Here is a 25,411-nt window from a genome sequence, read left to right as displayed (position 1 = left end):
TCTTTCAGATGATATGAAGAAGAAAAAACAAAAAAGGCACATAGGAGACTCAAAGAAAATAAATGTGGCAAATCAGATATCCAGGAGTTGTATAGTTGTTCTGGCTCTAAGTTCAGCAAATAGCAGTCTCATTCACAGGTATGTGAAAAAACACAAACCGTGTCTGATAAAAAAATAACCCAAGAAGTCAGTTAATCTTATAGACCAAAGAACTTTATTGAATTACAAACAAGCATGTTCCACCTCAAATACAGAATTTGCACCAATTTGCAACACATGAAGTCAGCCAATATTCCAGTGTTTAAACCTCTGAATGAATCAATCTCTATTTGTTTTAGTTGTGTAAATTTGTATGGAAAGGTGTTTCTCTCTAGAGTACACAATAGATACATATATAAATGTGTTTGCTTTGGACTGCATCTCTATTTTTTTTTCAACATCTAGCAGAATTTTTCTTTCTGAATGAAGTTTCTCTAACGAGCCATTTACTTGTGATTTTATCAATGACTCAAAAACTGCAGAGGACAGAAGGCCTCCAGCCTTCACTGCATGAACTGAAGTAGAGTGAGAGAAGACAGTTAACTACCTGATAAACACAAGACATGTGTTATTAGTAAAATTCTGAGGGTATGGATTTGAAGGTATAAACTGAAGGGGATTAACAAATTTAGCCCATAAAAACAGACAAGAATATAAGACATTGAAACCTACACTGAAGCAGAGGTAAAGTTTAAAGTGCCTAGAAAGGACAATGGAAGGACAGTTTAAAGGGATGTGACGATTCATTTGACTATTCGATTTATATCATAACTTGTGGCTGCCGATACAATTCATTGTCAATATTGCTTCATTTGGAACGATCCGATTTACTGATCTAAAATCGATCCAGGACATCTTTAGCCAAAACTTCAACCAGTTGGCTAAATACCGGGTACTGAACAGTGCAGGCGACGTTTTCCAGATTACTTGCATTTCTTACAAGATAATCAAGTGTAAATTAAATATGTGAACAACCAAACAACAAGAGTTAAGGACAAATCCATTCATATTTTAGTTTCATAAAATTCAGCCCACTGTTGTTTTTCCACATCAAAATAATCCAAAGGAAGCATCATCAGAACATTCTACCACACTGTATGGTCACATATCTTTGCTAAATTCAAAGTCTTTCCACTGTAATGATGGCTTGATCATTTTTTCCTGCATCTCGTGTGTTGTCCGCTGTGATGCACTTGGTGGTTCTTATGTTATAGCAAAATAAACGTACCGTACTTCAGTCCTCAAATAACAAATGGTATTTTGCCACATCGATTATAACCAATACATTTTTTATAATGGTATAGGTAGATTTGATTAAATTACCAATTTCACTCAAACAGATTAATCTGACTGGATGATCTGAATGTAATCAATTCAATTGAGTCGATTATTTGTTACAAACCTGACAGTTTATGAATCAGACTTTACAGAGGTTATATTGAGATAACTGCCATTAAATATATCCCAGTCATCATGAGGCAGAGGAAGTCAGTAAATGAACCCTGCACCCCTACTGGGTTATGTCGCTTTGAGGATGGAATAACAAATTGGGTCTGAACATTTAGGGTTCAGAAGTTACAACATCATTTGCTAACTGTCATTTACATGGGCTAGATATGTAACTATAGCAGATGTTCACCGCAAGGAACATGTCCGAAAGAAGGGAACTTTAGGCTGGGTTTAATATGTGCATTTTTCTAGAAACTTACATTCTGGTTGTAGGGCAGTAGGGCTGTTAAGAAGGTTTTTGCAGCTGGTTAAAAAGGCCACTCACAGTTTTTACATTTATCAATCAATGTGACACTAACTAAGCTGGTGCTGGTGGAGAGCACAGAGAATGACTGAAGGCAATGTGAGCCTTAATCATGTAACAGACACGATGGAGCTGGAAGGAGATGAGAGAAGACTGGCAGAACATTGAAAGAAAAGGAGGCAGAACAGACGAAGGTAAAGTGTAACACACAGCTCGCTCCAACGAAACGTTCTTCATCTGGAACTAAACCTTTTTAAAGTCCAGAGTGTTTTAAGGAATCCTTAAAACACTTACATAAATGAAAGCATAATGAATAATTTAACAAGAAGACCAGCTTTTAAGGCTCTTGTATACTTCTCTTCAGGTCAGACCATAAGAGACAGCTTTATCTCAAACAGATTATGAGAAGAGACTCAAGAGTCTGCTTTAGATCAGAGGCAGAAGAATTTAATTTCTGATAAAACCCGAATTTCAACACAGGCTAAATCTCTAGGGACGATAAAAGGCCAATGTGAAGTGATACATTTGCACATCTGAGGGTAACTACGGGTGATGAGACTAAATTAAAGTGTCCATGGGTACCCATTGAGGCGCTGTGTGAAACTGTCTGCAAATGAAGACAGGGAAGACGGAGGGAGAGGGAGAGAACGACCTTTGGCTTCTCGAGTGGAGCCAGTATTTCACTGCCAACACGACAGCATGGATAAACACTGACCACATGGCACTGTGACCCTCGGGGCTGTTATTCAGAGAACACACACTATGCAGCAATAAAAACAATCAAACCTCAATTTGTTTAGGCGCTATCATTTTGTGTGTGTGTTTGACTTGTGTTCATATACATTTGTGCATTAGGATGGTAGAGCATAAAGTCTATGAGCATGCACACCAGGCTCAATCTCAGACAGATCAGGGTTTTTCTCATTTACCACTACTGTCATCCCCACTACTCGAAATACCAGATATATCATCATTCTATACAAACTGACACAGTAAGGGGTGCTAATTATTCTTATCTTTGGTCTACCATCTGCCATTAAACACAAACAATAAAGGCTTGAATGCAGTTCCTGTCCCCGCATGCAACCTTTGCAGAGAAAACATGTTGAGTTTGTTATTGTGAATAAGATTACTTGTGATGTTTAGAAGTAACACCACTGTACCACAGTGCAGAATCTGCTCGAATATAAATGATGCCGGATCAGACTAGTCTGATGAAGCCCATCTGCTGGACTATTTAAACATGTAGTTGTAGGGTTAGGCTACGTTCACACCACAGACTGAAACGACCCAATTCCGATTTTTTTGCCCCTATGCGACTTGTATCTGATCTTTTCATGACAGTCTGAACTACACAGATCCGATCTTCTCAAATGCGACCCAGGCCACTTGGGTATATGGTCCAAAATCCGATACATATCCGATCTTTTCAAATGCGACCGCCGTCTGACCGGCCAGGCCACATGAATCCGACCCGTACGTCATTGATACGCTACAAGCTTTATAATTCTGCGTCAACGCAGTAGGCGGAAACGAAAACATAAACATCAACCATGGCAGGCGATGCTGCTGAGACCAGTCAGTGGAAGGGAACGTCATCCCTGTGACGTCATCCCTTCCTGTGACGTCATTTCCGGGTGAGCTATTCCCAGTGCTAGCTGTGTGACTGCTGTCCTCTTGTTTGGCATTAGCCTTACTACTATTGCTTACTCTAAGGGTTATCTGGGTTAATATTCACATCTAGTACCTTTTATTAGCGAATTCACCACTGTTAAACCGCTTGCTGTTCACTTTTCTCATTTTGCTAAATAAACCACTTCTCTTTACTTAAACACCGCTAGCCTTAGCTTAGAACCTAGTATGGCCACCACCACTCCTTCCGCCTCTCCTCCTCTCTCCTGCCCCATGTGCCATATGTTTAGTGATGATCCTGCCTCCTTTAGTGAAGATAGGGGTAGGTGTGTTAAGTGTAGTCTTGTGTTAGACTTGGAGGCCAGGCTGGAGCAGTTAGAAGCGCGGCTCCGCACAGTGGAAGCTAAGCCGGCTAGCCAGGTCGTTACTCGTAGCGCGGGCCGCGCTACCAGGGCTAACTTAGTTAGCACCCCAGCGCCCTCCCAACAGCCGGGAGACAGTCAGGGGTTTGTACCGGTTGGGAGGAAACATAGTGCTAAACGCAAAAACTTAGAGCACCCGAGACTCCACGTTAGTAATAGGTTCTCCCCCCTCAGCGACACACCCGCTGAACACTCAACTCTGGTTATAGGCTCTTCTGAAGTTAGAAACGTGGAGCTCCCAGCGGCTACTGTCAGGTGTTATCCGGGGGCCAGAGTTGGTGACATCGAGGGGAACCTTAGGATGTTAGCTCAGAGTAAGTCCAGGTTCCGTCGAGTCGTGATTCACGCAGGCGGTAATGATGCCCGACGGAGACAGTCAGAGGTGGTTAAGTTAAACGTAACTTCGGTGTGTAAACTGGCTAAGACGATGTCCGACACTGTAATTTTCTCTGGTCCCCTGCCGAACTTAGTCAATGATGAAATGTACAGCCGCTTTTCATCATTTAACCGCTGGCTTTCTAGATGGTGCCCAGAAAACGGCGTTGGTTTTGTGGATAACTGGAGCGCGTTTTGGGGGAAGCCCGGTCTCATGCGGAGAGACGGCGTCCATCCCACTCGGGACGGTGCCGCTCTTCTTTCTAGAAACATTTCTGCTAGCCTTAGTCTGTTAACCTGACAATCCAGAGACGAGACCCGGGCGCAGAGCAGCAGTGTAAAACGCTCCTCTGAGCCTCCCTTAGGGTTAGTGCCGGTGCAAAACCCATGCAGGGAAAGTCAAGCAGGTCCTAGCTTTAGCTTATGTGCTGAAAGACAAATGAAAGGAGCGCGTCATAGAAACCTTACAGTGACAGACAGCAGTTCTCACAAGCAGAATTATGATGTAATTAAATGCGGTTTATTAAACATTCGATCCATTTCCTCCAAGTCCCTCTTAGTCAACGAGTTAATTACTGATAACAATCTTAGTCTTTTAGCCTTAACAGAAACTTGGCTCCATCAGGATGACTATGTTAGATTGAATGAAGCAACCCCCCCCACTTATGCTAACTATCAGAAATCCAGGATTTCAGGGAAAGGAGGTGGTTTGGCAGTAATATCACAGTCTAGCTTACTTCTCAGCCCTAAAGTTAAAAATGCTTATAATTCATTTGAAAGCATCATATTGTCTTTAAGTCACCCAAACAGGAAAACTCGAAAACCTGTTTTACTCATAATTATTTATCGCCCCCCCGGCCCATATTCAGAATTTTTAACTGAGTTTTCCGACTTCCTATCGACTATTGTCTTAGATTCTGATCAAATTATAATATTAGGGGATTTTAATATTCATGTTGATGACCCCAGTGACTGCCTAGGAAAGGCTTTTGCAGCTTTATTAGATGATGTTGGTTTCACCCAAAGTGTGAATGAACCCACTCACTGTCATAAGCACACCCTGGACCTTGTTCTAACCCATGGGATAGAGATCAGCCAGCTGAGTGTCCTTCCTCTTAACCCCATCATTTCTGATCACTTTCTGATTACCTTCCAGTTTACACTGGAACATCCTTCTGCCCCAGTGAATAAGAAACAGCTTAGAAGAACCTTAACTGACCGTTCTGTGTCTGAGTTTAAACACACAGTTCAGCCAGTACTTAGTGATATTCTGAGAAAATACTCTGAGACCAGCTCCCATAGTATCAGTCCTAGTATAAATGACCACTTTGTTAATGATGCCTTACAAGCCCTCAGGAGTACACTCGATGTTGTTGCCCCCTTGAAACCTAAGTTCGTCAGACAAAACCGAGTAGCACCGTGGTTTAACGCTGAAACTCGTTCTCTTAAACGAGAAACCCGTAAGTTGGAAAGAGAATGGCGCCGCTCCGGTTCAGAGCAGTCTCTGGATATCTGGAAACATAGCCTATTAAATTATAAAAAAGCTCTGCGTAGAGCTAGAAGCCAGTACTATTCAACCTTAATATCAGAGAATGGAAACAATCCAAGATTTCTTTTTAGCACTATAGCTAAATTAACTCGCAGTCAGAGCTCAGTAGAACCACATGTTCCTGTTTCTCTCAGCTCTGATGATTTTCTTACATTTTTCGATAGTAAAATCTCAAATATTAGACATAAGTTAAATCAAGTTATTCCTACTATCAGCCCAGAACAGGCTGAAGCGGTAGAAATGGAGGCATCCATAGAAACCTCTGTAACATTAGACTGCTTCACTGCTGTGGATCAAGCGGAAATAACATCAATTATTGCGTCCTCCAAATCCTCAACGTGTCTGTTAGACCCAATTCCCACTAGACTTTTTAAAGAAACTTTTCCCCTAATTAATGATCCCATATTAACAATGATAAATGCCTCTCTGGAAACGGGTTACGTGCCGCAGTCTTTTAAATATGCAGTTGTTAAACCTCTTCTGAAAAAGCCCAGTTTGGATCCTAGCATCTTGGCCAACTATAGACCGATATCAAACCTGCCCTTTATTTCTAAAATCCTAGAAAGAGTTGTAGTTAAGCAGCTTTACTGCCACCTACAGGACAACAGCCACTTTGAAGACTTTCAGTCGGGGTTTAGACCTCACCACAGTACGGAAACTGCACTAGTTAGAGTCTCTAATGACTTGTTATTGGCCTCAGAAAAGGGACTACTTTCTATTCTGGTCCTGTTGGACCTCAGTGCTGCCTTTGACACTATCGACCACGGTATTTTACTCCATAGATTAGAGCAGGACATAGGGATCAGAGGATCTGCTCTCCAGTGGTTTAAATCCTATCTGTCTGATAGGTATCAGTTCGTTAATGTAAATGGCCATTCCTCTCAGTGCACTCGAGTCAACTATGGAGTCCCACAGGGCTCAGTCTTGGGACCGATCCTGTTTACGCTTTATATGTTACCCCTAGGAAACATAATCAGGAAACACAGCATTAATTTTCATTGTTATGCCGACGATACGCAGTTGTATTTATCCATGAAGCCTGACCAGAATGACCAGATAGAGAAACTGAACGCCTGCATCAGTGACATCAAGACCTGGATGACAATTAATTACCTCCTCTTGAACCCAGAAAAAACTGAGGTCCTAAAAACCTCAGAGATGCTCTGTCTGCTCAGATAGTCTCCCTGGATGGTATAAGTATAGCCCCCAATTCCACAGTTAGAAACCTTGGGGTTTTATTTGACCAGGATTTATCATTTAAGGCTCACATATCTCAGGCATGTAGAACTGCCTTTTTTCACCTGCGGAATATTGCTAAGATCAGAAATATACTTTCTAAGAGTGATGCTGAAAAACTCATCCATGCATTTGTTACGTCGAGGCTGGATTACTGTAACTCCTTGTTAGCAGCGTGTCCTAAGAGTTCCTTAAGAAGTCTCCAGCTTGTTCAGAACGCAGCTGCTAGATTGTTAGCTGGAACCAGCAGAAGAGATCACATCACTCCTGTGTTAGTTTCGCTCCATTGGCTCCCAGTTGATTCTAGAATTAAGTTCAAGATCCTCCTGTTAACCTATAAGGCCTTACATGGAATGGCCCCGTCCTATATTAAAGACCTCATAGTCCCTTACCAACCAATCAGAACACTTCGCTCGCAAAATGCAGGACTGCTTGTGGTTCCTAGAATTAGTAAAAGTACGGTTGGAGGTAGAGCGTTTAGCCACCAAGCCCCTGTCTTATGGAATAAACTCCCAGCTCATATAAGAGAGGCCGACTCAGTTTCTACATTCAAAGCTAGACTGAAAACATTCCTCTTTGGACAGGCTTATTGTCAGACTAGTTAGTATTCAGAGATTATTTAACTTAATGTTAGTTTGTTTAAATTAAACTTAATAATAACTATTTCTTTTAAAAGGCTGCTAGAAGTTGAAGCTGGGGTAACTATGGTACACTGGGGTTCTGTCCTCTTTCCTTTTTTACTTCTACCCTTCCTCTCCTCTATTCTTGATCATAATTTATCATTTAGTTCTCCATGCCTCTGTTTGGTGCAGTGCGATTCATGTATTGTCCCTCTTTTCCTCTCCCCTCCTGGGGAGTGGGAGTGCTTCCAGACTCCAGTTGGCTCATCCGTGCTCCAGTTCCTGACCGTTTACCTCGCCTTTGCTCCTGCTCCTACACCTGGCTGTGGATCCTGCCTCTGGGTCATCTCTGGCTCGTCTCTGCTCTGTACCTGACCGAGTACCTCGTCTCTGCTCCTGCTCCTACACCTGGCTGTGGTTCCTGTCTCCGGCTCGACTCGCGCCTTTGACTGTCCCCACAACCACGGCTGGATGAAGCTCGTCTGCTGGACTTTTATATATGTAGTTGTAGATTTAGATAAGTTAATTCTTCTCTAAGATTTCTGGTAAATCGCCTGTCCGTCCTGGGGGAGGATCCCTCCTTCATGTGGGCACCCCTGAGGTTTCTTCGTTTTTTCCGGAATCCGGTTTTTTTGGGAGTTTTTCCTTACCGCGAAGGGGGGTCTAAGGGCAGGGATGCCAGTATAGCTTAGTCAGTTTGTTAGTTCATTTTAGTATTTTTCTATTGAACTCTTTGTATTCGTGATCCTTTTGATTTCATGTTTTACTTCGAAGCCCATCGAGACGACTGTTGTTGTGATTTTGGGCTATACAAATAAAATTGAAAATTGAATTGAATTGAATTGAATTGAATTGAATTGAATTGAATTGAAGGGAAGGGAGGTCACCGATTGGATTCATATTTGGGATGACAGCTCTATTCAGGCCAAAACTCGAAGGGCAGTTTTTGAAAATATTTCCAGCGAAATGGCCGAGCGTAGTGTTGAACCTTTCCCGCGATTACTTTTTTTTTTCCCTTTCCGACCGTGGTCCGAAGCACGGGGGACCAAAGGCAGGATTATCCAGAACGGCTTAATAAAGCGGGGGAAGCCATCTTTTATTACCGTTCTCCTTCCTCCATAACACACAACATGAATGCGCGCCCCCACTGCCCCCCCCCCCCCCCCCATTCTCTACCTCGCTGCACTTGCTCTCTCCTCTCTCTTACGCACACACACACACGTGCGCGGCCGCAGCACATTCACATCCCCATTCCACAACAGTGGGTACAGACGATCCTGGCTCCACTGATTTCTTAAAATGAGAAGATTGTAATTGTGCTGGCTTCTTTGTGAAAATAAATGTAATAATGCAAAAAGAGCTCCGCTATTGACAACACTGTTGTTGACATCCATTGTTAACGTTAGCTACTTCCGCAAACAACGAGTGACGTCGTTCACCGTTGAGTACTCTTCTGCGCATGCGGGTCAATTCTGGGTCATTTCACGGTCACACAGGAGATCACAAAAATTCGCATTTAACTGGAAATGTGAACGGCCTTGCAAAAAAAAAAAATCAGATTTTTTCAAAAAATCGGAATTGAGCATTAAGCCCTGCAGTGTGAACGTATCCTTAGATAAGGTAATTCTTCTCTAAGAGTTCTGGTACACCGTCTTAGGAGAGGATCACTTTATTTTCCGGAATCCGGATAAACAGCTGCCAAAAACACTTGAAAATAGTTACATGATATACAACTGTTCCAGGAGTTTATTTTCATATAGTTTAAAACACAAAACAATTATTGCTAGAAGTTTGAGGGACATAAACATTTGAAGTGCTCAATAACTGCTAAAGTTCAACATTCAATCAGTGGAAGTGAATGGTAGACAACTAGACAAATAAAAAATAGACACATGACAACTATGTAAATCTATTAAGACAGGAAGCATTAGAGGTGATGCTCTCTGAAACGTTAGCTTTGCCTAAAAGGCTTGATCGTTTCATCTGTTTTACTCAAATCTACAGAATATTAAAAGGTAAAAAATTACCTTTGTTCCAAATTTTAAATTAAGAGGGTCATCCATTAAACAAAAATCCTCAAGGTGGTTTCCCGCTGCCTTTCCCATCATCCCTTCCCTTGGGCTTTATTTAATGGGGAATTACTCCAAATCCACAAAAAGTAAAAAACAGTACAGTAGGTATATTTTAATATGCTCCAATCAAAGCTTGGATTTTGATAGCCTTTTTTTTCAATACATTAATTCTACTTCTGGCTTAGGCCAACATCCATTTAAAGATTACTAAAGGCTCTGTAACTTATAATAACAGTGCAAATTTGAAGAAGAAAAAAACATCTACTGATAATTCATAAGCAGTTTTCACTGTTTACCCTCATGCACCAACTCTCGCCCACATACTTGAAAATGTCAGCAGTTTGATGGTCTCTGTCATCTATTTTACTAGTTTAGTTTAAATAGGCCAAAGACATAAAACAGTTCCTGAGCTGAAGACATTATTTAAATTAACACAGACCAAATCAAGAGCAGATGGCCATTAAAGCATTGAAATTATCTCTTCTGTGAGCAGTTCCAGCCTAATGTTGAATTAATCCAAGTGTCTTATGTCTTATATATATATATATATATATATATATATATATATATAGACCCACTCCAATGAAAATTGTGTTTTAAGCATTTTTAACATGTTATTGTGGCATTTTTGTCCTGATGGATGATGTATATAAAGGAAATTAATCTCAAATAGAATTTTAGCATTTCTTTATTCAAATTGTTGTGAATCAGGAGCAGACAAAAATAAACCGTTTTAAAAAACAACTTATTTGTGACGTAAAGAATACACAGGGTGGGGCACAAGCTCCATGCTCCGCTCAACAATGAGAGGGAGAAAGGAGGTCAGGGTTGCTCCATGCCAACAGTCCCGCCCACAAGATCAGCTTGGGCTCTAGGAACCTCTATATCCTGCTATCAAGATTAAGGGAAATAACTTTCGACAATCTACTGCTATCATCACAAGGAGCTGATAAACACAAAAGCAACAGTGATCCATGATCACAAGATGAGATAAGATAAACACCAGACGTTACTAAACACTACCCTCCATAGAAACAGAGGCTGGAGACAAAGTGGCCTGCAGAGAAGTCATTCAGCTATGGGAATTATGCCTTTATTTTTTGTTATGACTGTACATGTATTAATCAATAACAATAATAGAGGGCCTTTTGCTATAATTGATAAACCTGTTTAAGAGAAAAACTCAAAAATGTTGAACAGATTTTTCTCGAAAAGGCAAAGCTTAAAACTAAGCCACATCTACGCTGAACATAATACCCAGAAATGAGTTAAAGTGAAGCTGATGGCTTTTCCAGCACATGTGCACCAGGGGAATTAATGTTTATTTAAAGGCTGTCTGGCAACCAGCTTATTTCCGAATTTTTCTTCTGATAGCTGAGGTTTAGGTTGTCTTGAGTTTTTGAACTCTTGGGGTATATGAACTGGTTATTTTTGTAAAAAAAAAATGAATACCTGTAAAAAAAATGCTGCTGAAAGTTATTTCTATGAGAAAAAGGGTATTTTGCGCTAATTTACGTTTAAGCATGATTTTGTTTCTTCTGACACGTTCAAACATCCCTGCAGAGAGCTGTGGGTATAAACAGCAGCCATCAGGATAAAACACCCATGTCCATCCACAAAATCCGGTTTCTACAATGGACTGTGCAAACATGAAAGAAAGCACACACACAAACCCTTTTATGCCTGAGCACAAACTAACACTGAACCATTCAGCCGCATTGCAAAGCCATTTGTGCATGAACACACATGAATGTGACCCCATAGTCTTCATCACTTCATAGGAGGCTGCTTTTAGTAATCGTCCTGGCTGCTTGACCAATTCTTAAGCTCTAGCTGCCTTTACACTGACTTTCAGGATACGTGAGGACGTGTTCATTGTCTTCAAAAGGGAGTCTGGAGCGCAAGTAAACACCCCCACAACATAAGTAATAGAAAAACACACAACGCATCGCGCACTGCAGATCGGAGGTTGTGTGGGTGGTAGCTTCCCCTTAGGTCAGTGATGACAGTGAGTCAAGGAGACAGGAGATGTACACAAGCACACATTCACACACACAAATCATAGGCAGTGATGGACATGTATGTGCATCAACTCTGATGCAAAAATCTATACAGATATCCCTGCAGTTTTTCTGCTCCAAAAAAGACTGAAAGCTAAAAAGAAAGGGGGAGGAAGTGACAACATGAGGATGATGATAGAACAATGACAATGGTTTAATTTTTTTTTAATTATTACATTTATACAATTGGAGCCAGATTACTTGAGTTTGAGAGTGTGAAAAAACTGAAGTCTTCTTTTAAAATGAAAAAAAAATGTCAATAGCATATAAAAAACAAAGATTATAAATGTTCTTTTAATTATCAGTTGCCATGCACAGGACTTGTGCCTTAAGTTTTCATAGACGGACTGTTTTAGAACATTTTCCAAAAGCGAAAGGCTTTTCAAATGTTACGTAAATCCCTTCTTCACATGGCAGCAAATGTGAGTCATGGCTAATAGCCCTTTGGATTTACTGAAAGAAAAGGGGTGTTTTATTGTGTATTTTTTTTTTTCAGAGGAAGCCAATAGTTGATCTTTCATCAAAACAACAATAGGATTTAAATAAGCAATTAGTTATGGGTTTAGAGAAAGGTGGCTTCTACAGATCCACATCCGGGAGCAAAAAATATGAAAAAACCATCCATACGTCCATTTTCTATACCCTCTACTTCCTATTCATGGTCACCGGGTTACCAACCCAGCTACTGAGGGCAAAGCCAGGGTACGCTCTGGATGGTTCACAAGTCTATCGCAGGGCAGCAAGAGACAGACAACCACACACACTCACATTCACACCAAAGAGACAAATCACAATTTAACCTATGAAACATGTATTTATACTGTGGAAGGAAGCCATTGTCCAGAGAAAACCAACACATGAGCAAGAGAACATGCAAAATCCACACATGAATGACCCAGCTGGGATTCAAACCAGGGCTTACTCTGGTTTTTTTCCATGCCAGGCTAAACTTGTGAATAACTTTTGTCACATCAATTCCAGTTTTTTTATTTGTGTTTATTTGATAAAATAAAGCACTGTGTTGCACTGCCTTTCCTTTGCTTGACTTCACATTGCTGTTCGCTAGCAAAAAAAACAGCATGATGAGTAGCAGTCAAGCAGTAAAAAAAGCGACTTTTAGTGCAGATAGAAGACAAATTATGCTCCACAGTTCCTGGTATTTTTTAAAACGCTGTAATATGCTATATACACACACACACATTGAATTCAGTTCATCTCGATTTTATTTATATAGCCCAATATTTACAATAATAGTCATCTCAATGCGCTTCATTCTGGAGATCTGCATAGCTATCTGTCTCAGAATCATTACAACAGTCACATCTTACATCTCACCAACATGGGCATTGGGATTATAACACAGCTGTATTTCCTGTAGTATGAGACACTTGGACCATGTCAAAGACATTCACAGGCTTGTTCAGTCACTGTGAGTAATAAGTTAATGACAAAATTCAAAGTAGCTAAGCACCAATAGATATGCCATTTACACACTTAACAGTATTCTCCAGCTTGAAATATAAAAGCTAAATAATTACTTTTCATTATTTTTTGCTTAGTTTTTCTTGGCTGCTTCCCTCTGTCTCCTCTACTTCAGAAAACACAGTGAGTTTTTCTGTCTTTCTGTCCCTGTCTGAGGCATAAAAATAATTTGAGCTCAGTTATGATTCTAACAAAGTGGCTGATAATGACATTGAGTAAAACTGATCATCTCAAATTTTATTACAAACGTCACATAATCACTGAATGGCAAAACAAAAATTGGGAAGAAGAGATGAGTCTGACATATAATGACAATAAATAGATTTTCCAATGTTTCTAGACGACCAGCAGAAAATGTCACAGAGCTTTCAAATACACTAAAAGCCTCCACAGCTGTCAAAATCCTGCTGATTCATAGACCATCTTGTCTTTATGCATAAATATTAATTTTTATTTCGCATTGTGTTCTGTCTGTCCACTTTCTTGAAACTACTGTCTAAAAAGTGATCCTTCAGGATCAGAATGTTCTTCTATTTCTATTGTTCTCGCATTTTTTGGGGGTACATATAATTGGAGTCGTTTCTGGTTAGTTTGAGGTTGGAGAGAGGGTAGGTGAAAATATGAATGTGTCAAAAGGTATAGATCAGAGCAAGATCAAACCAGCATCTCTTAATAATCACAGCATTATAACACCCATCCATCGTCTAGCTCCTGCTGAGTTCTGTGCAGGGGCACAGAAGATGTCAAAGTCCATCCCAGCTACTGTAGGGTGAAGGCAGGGTTCATCCAGGAGAGTTACCCTGTCCATTGGAGGGCCACACACAGACATACTCACATTCACTCTTAAAGGACAGTTCAGGGTCACCAATTACCCTTTGTAGCATGCTTTGGGACTATAGGAGGAAGCTGAATTGGTTGAAGAAAACCCATGTGTGCAGTATGGGGGTAACATGCAATCTCCATACATAAATGAACCAGTCAGGATTTAAACCAGGCCCATCTGCCTGGTAAATGATAGTGTTCACCAAGACATCCCAATACAGCCCCTTTCCACACCAAAACATCAAAACTCCTTCCTTGTTGTAATAAAACCACCAATTCCAGCTCATTAGGGTTGGCATTCTCAATTAGTTAGAATCAGGGGCGGAACTACAGGGAGGCAAGGGAGGGTGGGGGGGGGGGGTGATACCCTTCAGCAAATACCCCCCACCTCATCCCCATTTTGAAATCAATATTAGTATTAATATTGACAAAGATTAAGAATTCATAAATACAAGCTTCTTTAAGCATTATTAAAAGCTCCAAGGCTAAAATAATTGCTGTTTTAAAAACTTTGACAATCAAACAGTTTGAAACACATATTTTCGATCCTTTCATTCATAATGACCTTGCCATATGAAATCAAAGACCATATAAAATAAATTAAAGTAAACTGAATTTGCATCTTTTTAAACTTTTGTCTTACATTCCCGCCCATTCTGGCAGCTTGATGTTGAAATGTCTATAGTTGTCATCTTGGAAGGTAGCTAGGAATGGATTAAGCTGCTATGGATAGAAAACCAATTGAGAATCAGGTATGTTAGTTGTTTTCTGTTTTTATATTAAATACAGGTCAACAACTGATCAGTTTACTGATTAATTTTTGTCTAATAATCCCAAATTTGGTATGTCATTGTATGAATGTAGAAATGATGATTGTAATGCTTTTGTGTACTATTCTTATTTGATTTCTTGAAATAAACCATTTCAAGTCAAATCAAAATCCAAAATTACCATTGTTTTGGGTCACATCCAAGCAAAATCATCTAAGCAATATCTTGCGAATGAGTTGTAGCAATTATCTTATTAGCTTTTTGTCCAATATTTGCCAAACATACATGTGCTGTTGGGGATGTAAAAACACATGACACGAGTCAACTAAAATGTTTTACTAAAATCAATCTGTAGAGTATGTGCTTAGATCAAGGAAATGGCAAACTCACATGTTAATATGCTCTGACCCAGACAAATACACACTCATGTACACTCACACTCTTTCAACCATCGCTACTACCGGTAGTTAACTTTCTGCTTGGCTGGTTAAGTATGGGAGAGGATAAAGAGACATGGATGGGTAGTGAATCAAGTCATGCAGCATGAGCAAATGAGGAGGGGGAAGAGAAAGACCTGTTTCCAGACCTCTGAATCACCGCCCACATCACCAAATTCATCAGTGACTAGAAAGGGTCTGGTATGTCTGCGTCACATGTTCCACCAGAAAATCACGATATGAAAGTCCTTAAATTGTTTTGGATTTGGCTTATTTCAAGCAATCAAAACATAAATAAAACTAGAGACAGCAAACACCCGAAATATATACACTATATTACCAAAAGTATTCTCTCATCCATCCAAGTGATCAGAATCAGGTGTCCTAATCACTTGGCCTGGCCACTTTATCCTGGAAGAAAGCATCCTTTTCAGGCAGTCTGGTAAAATGTAAAAAAAGCTGTGGCTTAATTATCACTGCCTCGGGTAAGGCCAGTAAAACTGGCGACCGCATCAATTCGAGAAAAGCTTGTTAGTTTTAACTGTGCTTCCACTAAAGTCACTATGAATACGGTATGTTATTTAAAAAATATACCATGTTGAATAAAAACAAGCTCAGAAAAATATTAACCAGCACCCAGCAAAAACACATTTAAGTCCCACTCCAACCATGCTTTGATACATCTTGTGGTCTTTTAATTAAGATTGTGCATTTTTAAAAGGCAAAATCTTAAAGCGTGGGTATTTTTCTAGAACATAGTTTCTGCAGAATGTACATTTTCAGTCAACTCAACGCGTCTTCCACAGCTTCTGTGGTTAAAATTGCAGAATTTGAGTGTTGCGCGATCACAGACGGAGCAGAAACTCCGGGTAAGGCTTGGGAGCGCTGTGCCTCATGTCTGACGGCAGGACTCAATGGTAACAGAGACGTGCGCTGAAAATGCTGCTGTAGGCCCGCAGAAAAGGTTTCAGGTGAGGCATGCCTCACCAGCAGGGGGCAGACGTGAGCTGACAGCTGCTTTGTAGCTACACTGGTGCCGTAGAAACAGACTCAGGATGTCTTTCTCCATTGAGAGCGAGAAACTCATATAAACTAAAGGAAAATAAGGAAGACTTTCCAACAGATCATTGAGCTTTTTGTGGAGAAGGATCGTCAGACAGACTCAAAAAGTACGGCCAAACATGGTTTTCAATTATTTTATTTTTTTTAAATAACATGAGAGTAAGTTTAAAAAAAATGTAAGTAAATTTTCACAGACAACATTTGCTAACACTGATTAAAGCACCAGAATTTGAATTTAGAAACATACCAGAAATAGTTACTGAGGGTCAAATGTGTGCTGAACACATCTGTATACTTTCATTTGTTTACAGTAGATATGAATAATTCATCCACAAGAAGAGTGTTCTATCCATGTCTATAAAAGAAATATTCTCTGTAGGACAAATATTTTCTTGTGTGCATTCTATAAGCTGTTAGCTGCCGTTGGATGAATGGTGAAATATTTAGCTCTTTCATTGTAAATCTGACTCCAGAAGAGTCAGTGCCTCACCAATCATTAACCTCACCGCACATCACTGCTCCCGCTAGTTTAGAGTCCCTCACAAACTCAACCTAACACTACCGGTGAAGCAAAAATGGTAATATTGGAGCTATCCAGCAGTACTTTTTAGAGCCAGATGCAAGCTCAGGCAAGGAAAACAAAAACATACATGGATTTATTTGTTTGCAAGTGGATGCATTGGATTGGAACAGAGCAGGGAACTTGTGGCGTGCCGTAGTAGCTTCTGTCACACCTATAGACTTTTCCAATAGTACTTTCACATCTGCTCCTGATTCACAACAATTTTAATAAAGAAATACTCTGAATTTTAAGCTTAATTTAAGCTTAATTTTCTTTATATATTTCCTTCATTATAGGAAATATGCCACAAGAACATGTTAAAAAGACCAAAACACTGTTTTTTTGGAGTGGATTTTAAGAGAAATAGAATTATTTGACCTAACTTAATCTTTTCTTCTGTCTTTTTAGTCCACCATATCACTGCCAGCACTACAGTAACACTTCTTACACTTACTGGATAATCTAAAATCTGGTCACGGGTACAAAAACAGTTCCAAGGGATGATATATGAAACAGTGGCCAAGATTTCCACAGAGCTGCAGGATATTACATAACTTTTAACACATGTAAACAAATTAAAACTTTCAACATCTACAGAATTGGACCAAATAAATAAGCATTTCAACAGATGCTGTGGATCAAAAAAACAATTAAAAATACATTTAAATTGAATACTATTATAAATTAAATGGAAAATACTTTGGTTTGTCTTCCCATCTGTCTCCCGTCTCCTACTCAAGTGAGCAGTTGGCGTAAACACGCTGGCAGCAGCGGCAACAATAATCACATCAAGCCTTTTCTGACGGTCACATAAAGATGATTTTGGGTGAGTCACAGAGGCAAGTACACGAAGCAAACAAACCAATAGCAGCCGGAGAGCTATGTGGAAGAGAGCAGACAGACAGATATTTGGATTGACATTCAAGCCGTGGCAAATAACCCTTTGTGTTAAGCCAGCATTGACGCCAATGTAGCAAAGATTTGCTTCTCCATTTATGTCTCATTTAGTCTCTGTCTCATTATTGATGTCTCTCTAGCATCTCTGAATCCCCTAGAAAGAATCTGATGGACATAAAGCCAAAGGAAGCTAAAACCAGCATAAACAATACTCTTTCGTATTTGAAATCCATTTTATTTAAAGCCTTTTCCACAATTACGCAAGTGTGACCACATTAAGTTGAAAGTTAGATAATGCCGAGCAGCATGTGAACATCCAAAGCTGGGCAACGAAAGCTTTTATCTACCTTTGTTTCCATTTTTATGTCCTATCAGGCTTTCTATTCCCATGGCAATTTTTTCCTCCCTTCCCATCTGACGATCTCCTTAATGTGCTTTTTCTGTCAGCACAAAATCAGACAGCCATACCCTTTGGCTGTCCATCAAACATTTGCATCCTGTGGCCCTGTGCAAAAAAAATGGAGAAAGACATACAAAAAAAGAGAGAGACACCCAAGAAATGAACAAAGAGATGACTAAGTAAGAGAGGGAGCAGACAGTGAGGATGTACAAAAAGACAAAGGAAAAGCAAAGTGGATACAACTTAAAAGCAACACAGAGATGGACAAAGAAAGGATGAAAGACAAATAAAGGAAGAGGGGATGACTAAGCACCGCAAACAGAGGATTTTTTGTTTTGTCTGAGGCGGTCAGCAGGGCTACATAACAGACGATTACAAGTAAAATCCATCACAATTAAAAAGATGTTGGCGTGTTTTTTATAAAAGTCAGAGTGGCAGATAATCTTTATTAAAACCTGCAAACCGCACTAAGGAAACGCCGAGATTGACCAGGAAGAAGGAGACAAGGGTGGGTATGAACCTCCCTTTACATTGATAATAACATGTATAAGTCATTTGATCATTGCTTACTTTTTGTCAAATGAAAATGTTTCAAATGAAATCAAATTATCACACATTCCTTTGTGACCCTTTAAGTGTTTGTTCAATCAAACGTTAGAGAACATTTAATTTTATTTACCTCTTGATACCTGAATTTATTTCCAGCTATGAAAAAAAAATGTCACTTATCGTTTTGCTTTCAAGTAAAACTAAGTTAATTTTGGAGCCTCAGTGGTTTGATGCAAATTTTTATCAATATAGATCAAAACATGAATTATGTGTATAACTACCCCGAAGCAATAAGTAGCAAAAAAAACATTTTTATATTGATTGTTGCCTTTTTGGTTTGTTAAAGGGTTAAAGGGCCTATATCATGCTTTTCTTAAGCCTTTCAGAATAAACTATATCCTTAGGCATACTAAAGAGAGATTTTTTAAGAAAATATTAGTTATTTTCTCAAGTTCATTTTCCTACCTGAAAGAAAGATGACTGGATCTTTGAGGCACCGGCTTTCACTCCTTGTTGGTGCCGCCCGTTTCACCATGTCAACCTAGAGTCGGCCTCGGCAGCATGTCTGCATTTTGCCCACGAAAACAAACATCCAAACTCTTGCAAACGTGGATGTGCAAATTGTGCACAGAAAAGGAAAGCCTTTTTGCCAAACAGCGGTAGCTCCACTGGGAAAGTGGATGTACGTGTTAGCCTGGGGGAGGTGCTGGTAGTGCAGACTCTCCCTGGAAGGGGCTGTTCCCTACTTTGTGACATCACAATGTGAGAACATTTGAGAGGAGTGCTCAGAGATGCATGAATGGATCAAAATACCGCTTTGTGGTTGTTTTTTGTGACTAAAGCTCAAAAAAGTTGATTTTGCATGACATCACAGAGGGAAGTGAGATGGTAAAGAGAAATGACTCCACAGAATCCAAATTTACTATAATTTTCACTCTAAAATGAATAACTACCAAAGATTTGTGGCTCATAATAAATCAGTTTTAACAATGCATAAACAAACCTCATAGAAATAAGTCAGAAATTCCGAACATTTAAAAAAGAAGTCATTATATAAACATAAAAAAATCTGCCAATGTGGTAAGCAAAATGAATTTATTAAGAATTCTTATTTTGAGAAAAAAAGATTCTAGCCACTAAGATGTGTTTTTTTAAACTAAGATCATTTTGCTATTGAAAACCCTTCTTTCAAAGCAGAAAAAAATTTTTTTGGAAACAAGGGCCTTTTTTATGACAGAGTTTTAGGGCCACCAAAAAAAGAAAAGTTAAATTACGAGATTTTAAGTCATAAATTTAGAAAATTTATGAGAAAAAAACTCGTAAATTTACGAGATTAAAGTGGAAGTGAGCAAACAGCACAGCAGCAAGTGAAAGCAGTGCAGCAGCAGAGCAGACCGACAAAACTCAATTGAACAGGTGAGCTGAATGTTTATTGATAACGTTACAAATATTTGGAAGCTCATTTGTTTGATTTACGATATATTAATGTTTTATTTATTGATGGGTGGTTTGCAGGATCTCTGCAGCCCCTTGATGAAGCCATCGGTGTCCCTGCAGGCAGCTGTCCACTTAAATCCTTTCTTCCTCCACCAAAGACTCCACATTTGTTTGATACTTCCGTCTGAGGAGGAGCACTTTTTGGCATTTTCAATGTCCTAATGCTAATATAACAGACTATTTTCATTCCTCTTTATTGTTTTATGTTGAAACAGGACGTTTCATCTGGAGGAGGGGGCGTATGTAACACTGTTTGATTCCGCATTGGTGTTCGGATGACAGGTTCATGACGCAAGGTCACAAATGAACTTCAGGGTGTGTGAATGAAAAGTAGAATAAAGGCTGCAGCGGTTCTCTTCACCCAAACGTGTCTTTGAGCTCCTAATTTTACATATGAAACTCTGCTTTACCGACACTGAACCCCGGAAAGCTGGCTCCACTGACAATAATCTGATTTTGAGTCGCCAAAATGTTCAGAATCTTTGTTTTTTTAAACCTATCCAGAAATAAAGCTTTACAAAAGGCTCCACATTTTTCATCTTCAAGCTAGGCTCAGACAAACGGAAAACTTTGGTGTTTTTTCCTCGTTAATCTATAACTTTTTTCTTGTAAATTTACGAGATTTTAAGTCGTAAATTAATGAGATACAAACTCCTAAATTTACAAGATTTTTTCTCTTTTAAAAAAACTTAAAATCTCGCAATTTAACAGTTATGACTTTCCTTCTCGTAAATTTACGACTTAAAAGTTGTAATCAAAAAAAAATTTTTTTTTGGTAATCTGGCCCTAAAACTCCGTCGTACTTTTTACTTTCTTAAGATTTAGTTTTTGCATAGCACACTTAATACCAAATAAGTTATCCATTTTACCTCCAAGGTCACTCACTTCTACAACTAAAGGTGTTGGAACCAGCAGTCTTCAGAATGCCTGTAAACTCCATTTCCCATTACTTTTCAGGAATGTACACTGTATATCATTTAAAAGACTAGAATTATGTGTAGTTGATGGTCTCATTAATTATGGATGCAAAGTGAAGCTTCATTGTGTAAATTGTCAGGTCAAGTCTCAGTTTTACCAGCATTGCAGTTGTTTGTGTACATCTGCAGCCGTGTCCCCCAATCCATCTTTTATTAAAGGGGAGAAGAAATTACTTTTTTTTAATAACTGAGCTTCACTGCACGAAGTCTTCGTTTATCAGCAATTCAATCTTTTGAAATAAAGACTAATTTTACTTCAACCAGTAATTTTAATTTAGAGCATCATACAGTCAAATTGAGCTTGAAGCTGCAAAATAGAATGAAGTTTCTTAAATATGTAATGACTTATATTTGGTGCTGCTTTGAATAAAAAAAAACAACATTTTGGTTTATAAATCTATTAGTGGAAGCCTCAGACAAAGCCTTTCACTAATTCATCATCCTTTTTATTACCTCTCTGAAGGCTTGCACAGGAGGTGAGACCATTAGACCAGACAGTCTGGAATATCCTGAGGGATTTTTAGGTGGGGCAACTCCTTTTAAAGCAAGAAGGAAAGGATACTCAGTGAAAAAGAAAATCTTTCCGACATGAAAAAAACAAACAAAAAGGGTTTAATGTTATCTTGCTGCTTACTTTTACATGTGATATCTGACATTTAGGATCTGCTTGATTAAAAAATGATTAAACATTTTTTTAATTTTGATTCAAACATATGATCTATGACCGTCTTAATTTTTTGTGATATCTTAACAAGCTATCCTCCTTCTTCCCAGATTATATTTTATTTTCTCCCCGCTGGATGCCTTATTCCTCAATCTAATCCGCTCTTATTTTGCACCATTTTTATTTTTAGCTTGTTTTGGAGCACCATAATGATGGAGCACACAAACCTCAGTGTCTCGCAGAAGGGTACTCTATCATGAACTCGCCTGTTTATGGCTAGGAGTGGTAATGGAGGCTGTTGTGGGTGTCTAAGGTGTTGTAGAATCTATAGCTTCATCCAGTATGGATTTATTAAAAAAATAAAAAAGGTTAAAGCCCTATTTAGTAATTTCTAAATAGAACCATTATCCTTGCTTTTCTTCTTGCCTTTCCCTTGTGCCCACCCAGCCCCCACCAGCCTCTCCCTGTTCAGAAACAGGCTATACAATGAAGGAGAGATGAGGTAAACAAACAGACCCCATTCTGACTGTTGCTGCCAAGGAGAGAGGGTGCACTACCACTCAATTACAAATGCAGTATGTGTGGTCAAAATCACCCACAGATTGGTGAAAATATATGTGTACACTCAAGCATAAATATACTACACGTTTTCTGACGCTGAGACAACTCAGTATATGAGGGTGACATGGAGGAGGAGATTAATATCTGGACTCATTTCCTTTTCCACGAATTCATTTACTGAGAGGTTTTTATTTCTCGACCCACCCTGCGTAAGTCGTCATAAGCCTGCATTATCACTTAAGTTTGTAACCCGTTTCACAGACGTGCGCCGCTGTCTCCATGGCAGTATGGTAATTCTTCCTTTTGGGGATGATGTTTTTTCACCAGCACAAATGTCAAGGAAAATCCTTAATCCTCAACAAAATGAGTCACCTTGAGCATCGGTAGTCAAATCAAGGCATTTCCTTCACTCACAACTTCTCTATGGATTGCATTATAAAGCAGTGCTGAAAAAATCCATAGATTTGATGGAAAGGGTAAGACATGGAGTGTGATGAGGAAAACTGCATTATAAAAATTGTAAAACAAAAACCCTGCTTCATTTTCTTGAGTTTTCAATGTTGACCTTAAAAGGTATCCTATTTCATAGGTATCAAACAAACAGGAATAATTCAGGTGCATCTTGTGGAACACACCCTAATCATATTTATTTTTCATAGCACTTGTCCAAAACAAGGACTCATCCATTTGCAAGATTGTGGGGTAAAGGGCAGTGATCTCCAACAGCAAAATGGAGGATAGTGGGGTTTGTTGAAGTAGTTTTATTGCATTATGTAACCCCCTGACCCATTGACAAATCCCCACACATCAGATCTGTGATGCATCCTCATTTCCAAACAGCTCTAGCTGCTTTTCCATCTTCCTAATCCACTGCTCATGTTATTTTTCTCATTCTATTTGATTTATTCTTTCAGTCAATGTCTGTTCAACCCATTCTGCCAAATTCTTAATCATTGCATGTCATTTTTCTACTTTTAGTTGTTTGGTTTTTATTCATTTTTACACAAAGAAGAACACTTCATATCCATCCCAGTTATTGTTTCACTCCCAAACTCCACCATGTTTCTCAGCTACATTCCTCTCATTGTTTTTTTCTCCTGCATTTCTTCCAGCACTTTCAGTCCATTGCTACCATTACAACCTACAAATGATCAACCATTTACTGCTCTTTTCTAAATGTATTGCTCACCACTGACTGTCCATTTCATTGATTAACACAGGGTCTTACCATGTATGAGCCACAGTGAAGCGTCGCCTCTGTCGGATGCTTTTATTCACCATCAGCTTGCGGAAGAGGCGCGGGGAGCTTCTTGGGGACAGTTTGGGTGACGTGGCGCCCCTCTTGCCTCCAACCACACCTGGCATTTTGGGAGGCTCCAGCTCCAGGTGCATGTGCTCCTTGAAGGTCCGAATGCAGGAGTCCATCTCAACGCTCAGCTCGTTGGATGACATGCCTGCAGGCTGGGGTCGAGTTCTCTGTACCAGAGTACTATTCCTGTCAAACTCAGCCAAATTACGTCCGGATCCTGCTCCGGTCAGTCATATACAGCAGACTGCCTTTGATTACATAAATAACAGGTATGCATGGCATGACATGGATGGAAAATACAAGCTCTGCCATGCCATACTGTTGCTTTGTTTCTGGTTTTGTTCTTTTGCTGCTTACCCAGTTCTCTAAGGATCTAAGGATTAGTCAGCTTGCTGCAGTGTCCTTTACCTTTTCCTTTTCGTCGACTCATGCCAGTGTCTTCATCTCTATCTTCTACGATCAAAAACCTCTATGGCATGAACCCAAGCTGAAAATTCCTCTTCTCGTTGACCATTTTCTCTGTTCCTCTCTCTGGTTCTGGTGATGTAAAGTCCTTTTCCTTTATGCCTGTGCCTCTCCTGTGAGTGTCTCCTAAGTGAACACCTCGGCACCAACTCTCTCAGTCCAGGTAGGCTGATGTTGGAGGATCTTCCTTATGAAAGATTCAGAAAGGCTGAAAACTGCTCCCTCCTCTTGTCTGGCTCCCCCACCATGAATCACTGCTTGACTGACCACCTCACTCCGCCAACAACCCCCACCTCTCTCCCAAAGGCACTCCCGGTGAGTGTCCGAGTGACTCTCGCTATGCAGAGCCTCCAGTCAGATTTCCCTTCACTCGCACAGTCAGAGAGAGGAGCACAGCATGCAGGCAAATGCCTCACTTGCTGTTTCATTCAGAATATACACAAGGAGCAGAGCAGGCACGCAGCAAACATAGGCCACGCCTCCCCAAACAAGGATTGGCTAGTGGTCCTTATGACGGCAAGGAGGCAGGCACAGTAACAGGTTGACAGATTTATTATTTATTTTTTGTTTAGCTGGGATTTGTGGTAATGTTGCTGATGGTATTGTGACCTTTGGCGAAGTTGACAACCGGTGAGGAGAAGCAGAAGGGAAAACACGACGAAGGAAGCATTAGTAAAAAAAAACTTACTATATTGAGAAAAAGAAAGACATAGATATCTCCCAGAGATCTAAAACTGTGAAGTATGTAATTGTAATAGGAAAAGCTAACATAGTAGCTCCCCACAAAACTATATTCCTTTATCCTATCTTTGTAAACAGTTCTGTCTCTCAAACACACTTTAATCAATCTATAATTGTTTCTGAATGGAGGCAATCCAACCATAAAATTGCCTCACGACAAGGAGGGAACGACAGAACAGACTGGTAGTCGCACGAGGGATCCAAACACGCTGCACTATTACAAATGGTGAGGAGAAAAAGAGAAAATAAATGAGTACTGCCCTAAAGGAATGGGAGAGAGAAAGGCCATGGAGATAACAGAGAAAATCCGAAAGGAACATCAGAGAAGGCAGAATGGTAGCGTGACGAGCATTGGCAATTTGAGCACTCGCATGTGCCCTGTTGGACAGATTCGTCACCGATGATTCTGAGTCGTGGAAGCATGGATAGCTTTCTCACTCAATTCTCACCAAGATATT

At 39.7% G+C, this 25,411-nt stretch overlaps 1 protein-coding gene across 4 annotated transcripts in view; it reads right to left on the bottom strand.

The window, feature by feature from the left end:
* pde4ba (phosphodiesterase 4B, cAMP-specific a) overlaps window positions 1–25,411 on the bottom strand; it is a 196,367-nt gene that overhangs the window by 126,451 nt on the left and 44,505 nt on the right. The window contains exon 1 of one of the 4 annotated variants that reach the window (XM_004068012.5): window positions 23,667–24,646. The exons of the other annotated variants lie outside the window; for them this stretch is intronic. Coding sequence (XP_004068060.1) covers window positions 23,667–23,890 — 224 coding nt within the window. The 5' untranslated portion in view covers window positions 23,891–24,646. Of the gene's footprint in view, window positions 1–23,666; window positions 24,647–25,411 lie in introns of those variants that run through there. 4 annotated transcript variants of the gene reach the window in all.

This window comes from Oryzias latipes, chromosome 4 (assembly GCF_053564925.1).
Source record: "Oryzias latipes strain Hd-rR chromosome 4, Olatipes_Hd-rR_3.1".
Lineage (NCBI taxonomy): Eukaryota > Metazoa > Chordata > Actinopteri > Beloniformes > Adrianichthyidae > Oryzias > Oryzias latipes.
Note: the sequence above shows the minus strand (reverse complement) of the source record. Positions and strands in the feature narration are given on the sequence as shown.